Source organism: Colobus angolensis, unplaced genomic scaffold (assembly GCF_000951035.1).
Source record: "Colobus angolensis palliatus isolate OR3802 unplaced genomic scaffold, Cang.pa_1.0 Scaffold38, whole genome shotgun sequence".
NCBI classification, from domain to species: Eukaryota; Metazoa; Chordata; class Mammalia; order Primates; family Cercopithecidae; genus Colobus; species Colobus angolensis.
The window spans coordinates 7,950,369-7,954,263 of NW_012117154.1; the positions used below are offsets into that span (position 1 = coordinate 7,950,369).

At 60.7% G+C, this 3,895-nt stretch overlaps 1 protein-coding gene across 1 annotated transcript in view; it reads left to right on the forward strand.

Annotated features, from left to right (window-relative positions):
* The window catches only part of PFKL (phosphofructokinase, liver), a 23,839-nt gene that overhangs the window by 881 nt on the left and 19,063 nt on the right, over window positions 1–3,895 (forward strand). Inside the window, 4 exon segments of the mRNA XM_011954138.1 lie at window positions 173–333; window positions 701–734; window positions 737–838; window positions 1,708–1,781. Of these exon segments, the coding sequence (XP_011809528.1) occupies window positions 235–333; window positions 701–734; window positions 737–838; window positions 1,708–1,781 (309 nt within the window). The 5' untranslated portion in view covers window positions 173–234.

The following is a 3,895-nucleotide window of genomic DNA, read 5'->3' on the forward strand; positions in this document are numbered from 1 at the left end:
GCAGGATGGGTCTGGGTGAGTCCTGCCACTGCTGCCACCTGCTGGCCTCTGGAAGGTCCCTCACCTTCCCTCTGGGACCTTGTTGGATCCCTGCAGCGTGGGGATGGTGGCAGATATTGTGGCTGCTACATGGGAACCCTGCACAGTGTGCCAATCCCTGGGGTTTCTCAAGGCGTGGGGCCTCACCTCACACCTGCTCCCTCCTGCTGAGCCCCAGGTCAAGCTGGAGAGCGGATGAGAAGCATGTGTAACCAGGGTAGAGGTCAAGAGTCCTCTCGTGGGGGTCTCCATGTTCAAGGGAGCTGCCGAGGCTTGGGCAGGAGCCTCCAGCAAGTCAGCAGCTCCACCTCTGCGAGTGCAGGGAGGGGAAGGCCAGGGGCTTTTGAGGGGCACGAGGCTTGGGGACAGAGGACCCACATGGCTTAGGTATGGGTACCAGGAGGGAGGCAGGAAGAGCAGGGCTGGCCCCAGGGGAAAGGGCACGCTCAGGCCTGTGATTCAGCCCCAGACCCCACTCAATGGGGGGACCCCGGCCGCTGGCTTGGGGTTCTTTCTCTCTGAAGATCAGGTGGTCTTGGCTGCCCCTTTTGTGTGAAGTCATGGATGTCTTTTGAGTTGGGGGCTCTCAGGAAGAAGGTGTGGGGTACATTAGCACCAATGTTTCCTGTATGCCACCTCTCCCGTCAATGTCCCTGTCCAGGCAACCGGCTTTGCCAAGGCCCCTGCCGGGATGGGGGCTTTCACTGCAGTCCTGGGAGCCCAGGGCAAGGGGACAGGAAAGAGGAGGTGACCTCAGAGCTTGATGGCACCAGCGTCATGTCCAGGCTGGGGGATGAGGGTACCTGAGGCCCTGGGGCAGGGCAGTGCTGTCCCCAGGGTGGCTGAGGTCGGAGGGCCTCTGTTCTTAGGCCCCCATCTCATTGCAGAGGAAGGAGCCCATGCCCATTCCAGCAAGCGCCTCCCTCAGTGCCCAGAGGTGCTCTCTGGGCCCCTCCGTCCCCGTGCCGCAGTCTGAATGTCTGGGGTGAGGGCTGGTGTGGGAGGTGTTGGCTTCTTTTCCACCTGCCCACTTTTTATCCTGCTCTGTGGCCAAGGCCTGACCCCGTGGCCTGTGAGTGTGGGGGCTCCGTGGCAGAGGTTGGGGCGGGGGGGTGTGTTCGGGACAGCCACACACGCCAGGTTGCCACGCCCTGCATGGGATGTACCCAGTTTATCTCTGGGCACCATACTCCAGGTGCTCGGAAGCTGAAGCCTAGAGCCTGCTGGTTTCGCCCGAGCCTCCACCCGGGGGCCCAGGGCCGGTCCTCAGGTTTCCTAGCCTGGCGCCTTCTGAGATGGGGAGGGTGTCCAGGCCTCCCCACCCCCTGCCCTCTGAGATGGGGATGGCCTCCAGGGCCTCCCCCCAATCCCCACCCTCTTAGATAGGGAGGGCGTCTAGGCCTCCCCCACCCCCTGCCCTCTTGAGATGGGGAGGGCAACCAGGGCCTTCCCCCACCACCCACCCTCTGAGATGGACACGGTGTCCAGGCTTCTCTCACCCCCTGCCCTCTGAGATGGGAAGGATGATCAGGCCTTTCCAACTCTCCACCCTCTGAGATGGGAAGGGTGTCCGGGGCCTCCCCCACCCCCCATCCTCTGAGATGCGGAGGAAGTCCGGGGACCTTGCATCTCAGCGTGAGACTGACAGGTTTGCCCTGACCTCCACAGGCATGAACGCTGCTGTCCGGGCTGTGACGCGCATGGGCATTTATGTGGGTGCCAAAGTCTTCCTCATCTATGAGGTAAGGCCAAGGTGGGCTGTGCCAGGGAGTGGGGCCTCCTGAGGCCCAGGCCGAGGTGTGTTCTGTGTGGGTCACGGAACAGTGTGGGTCTGGGAGACGGGGTGGTTCTGGCCTGGAGGAGCTGACGGATACTTGGTCTTGGGGAGTGCGAGGGGGAGCTTGGGGCCAGGCCAAAGGCATCTGCAGAAAGAAGAGACCTGCTGACTCGGAGATTCAGCCTGGCTGGAGGCTCAGAGGCTGCAGGGGGCGGGCCTGGGGGCAGGGAAGGAGCTGGGTGGAGACGGAACCCAGGCCCTGCCTACAGTGATTGGGCCAGGCCCCACCCACCACACCCCTAGCCTGGGCCCTTGTCCTGCCCCGAGGCCTCTGTGAGTGGGGGCCAGGGACCCCACCATCTCTGCCCTTGTCCTCCCCAGCCTCCTGCCTCACCACCCAAACCTGGGGAACAGCCCCTGGCAGCAGCTCTGCTGTGTCCGTGTTCATTGTGTTCCCGTAGGAGCAGCGGCAGCGGATGCCCCCCTCCCCAGTCCCTGTGGGAGATTTGAGGCTTCCCCTCCGTCCTGGGTATTTACACACGCACACTTGCACTCACACGTGCGCACACACAGGCGCATTCTCACACTTGGGCCACACCACGCAGGCACAGGCTGCATGCTTGCCTTGTCCGGTGGTTTTGCACAAGACAAGATCTTTTGTTATTTTGTTGCCACTTTTTACATAATATGTAGCTGTTTATATAAAATGTAGCAACCCCAGCTCTACAGCTCCCGGCGCTCAGCCCACTCCGCCCACTGCTCTCCGCTCACTGCTCACCATCCTGGGTCCCAGTTCCCCACCTTGGCCCCCACCTGGCCCCCCCTGCCCAGCCCTCCCTCTGCAGGACTGTGTGAATGGATGAATGAGTGGGCAGTCTGTGCTGGCCTGTCCTCTCCCTGTGGCCAGGCTGGGGTGGGGCTGGGGCCCTGCCAGTGTCGGATTACGAAGCAGGTCTCAGGGCCCTGGGGAGCTGGGTGTGGGGGCCCCTCCAGGCAGGCTGGGCTGTGTCCCTACGAACGCTTCCTGCCACCTGCTCGACCTCCAGTTTCTTCTAAGTGGCAAAGGGCAGAAATTAGGGTTTTCCTGACCCCATACATTCGTGGTTGGGACAGACTGCTGTGGCCAAAGACAGAAAACAGGTTCATCAGCGCAGGGTATGTCCTGGAAAAGGGGAGAAGAGGCACTTGGCCGTGCCTAGAGTCCTGGCTTCTGCAGAGCCCCAGCACAGACCAGTGCGCCTGGAGAAGCCGAGGGGTACAGGCGCAGTGTGAGGGCTCTCGGAGGTGGGGGGATGCGGGAGGGTGAGTTTATGGGAAAAGGAATGAAGGGGGTGGGCGCGGGTCCTGGGGCTGCCTCTGGGTGCGGAGGGTTCTGAGGGGCATTTACGTCCTGTCCAGGCGGGAACAGGAGGAGCCTTAGTCTTGGGATGCTGTGTGCTGCTTTCCTCTGGAAGGAAGGCAAGGCTGAGAGCTTCCCTGCACCTGCTGCCTAGTGGGCTTTAGGTCAGAAACATCCACATCTAAGAGGAAGATTTTGAGGTGAGACATTCTGGTATTGCGGCCCGGGGAAGACGTCCCCTCCGTCCTGCAAAGGTTCTTGGAAAAATCTACTTGCGAAAGGCATAGGGCAAAGGTGCTGGCGTTCACTGTGAACAGGCGTGGAGAGGTGGGGCGAAGATGCTGACCTGCCCTCCTCCCAGGGCAAAGGGACATGGGCAGCCTGGATGATTCTAGAGGGGGAGGAAATTTTTTTTTTTCTTTTTCTTTGAGACAGAGTCTCACTCTGTTCCCCAGGCTGGAGTGCAGTGGCACAATCTTAGCTCACTGCAACCTCTGCCTGCCGGGTTCAAGCGATTCTCCTGCCTTAGCCTCCCGAGTAGCTGGGATTATAAGCACCCACCACCACACCTGGCTGTTTTTTGTATTTTTAGTAGAGACGGGGTTTCACCATGTTGGCCAGAATGGTCTTGTTTTTTTTTTTTGTTTTTTTTTTTGAGACGGAGTCTCGCTCTGTCACCCAGGCTGGAGTGCAGTGGCCGGATCTCAGCTCACTGCAAGCTCCGCCTCCTGGGTTTACGC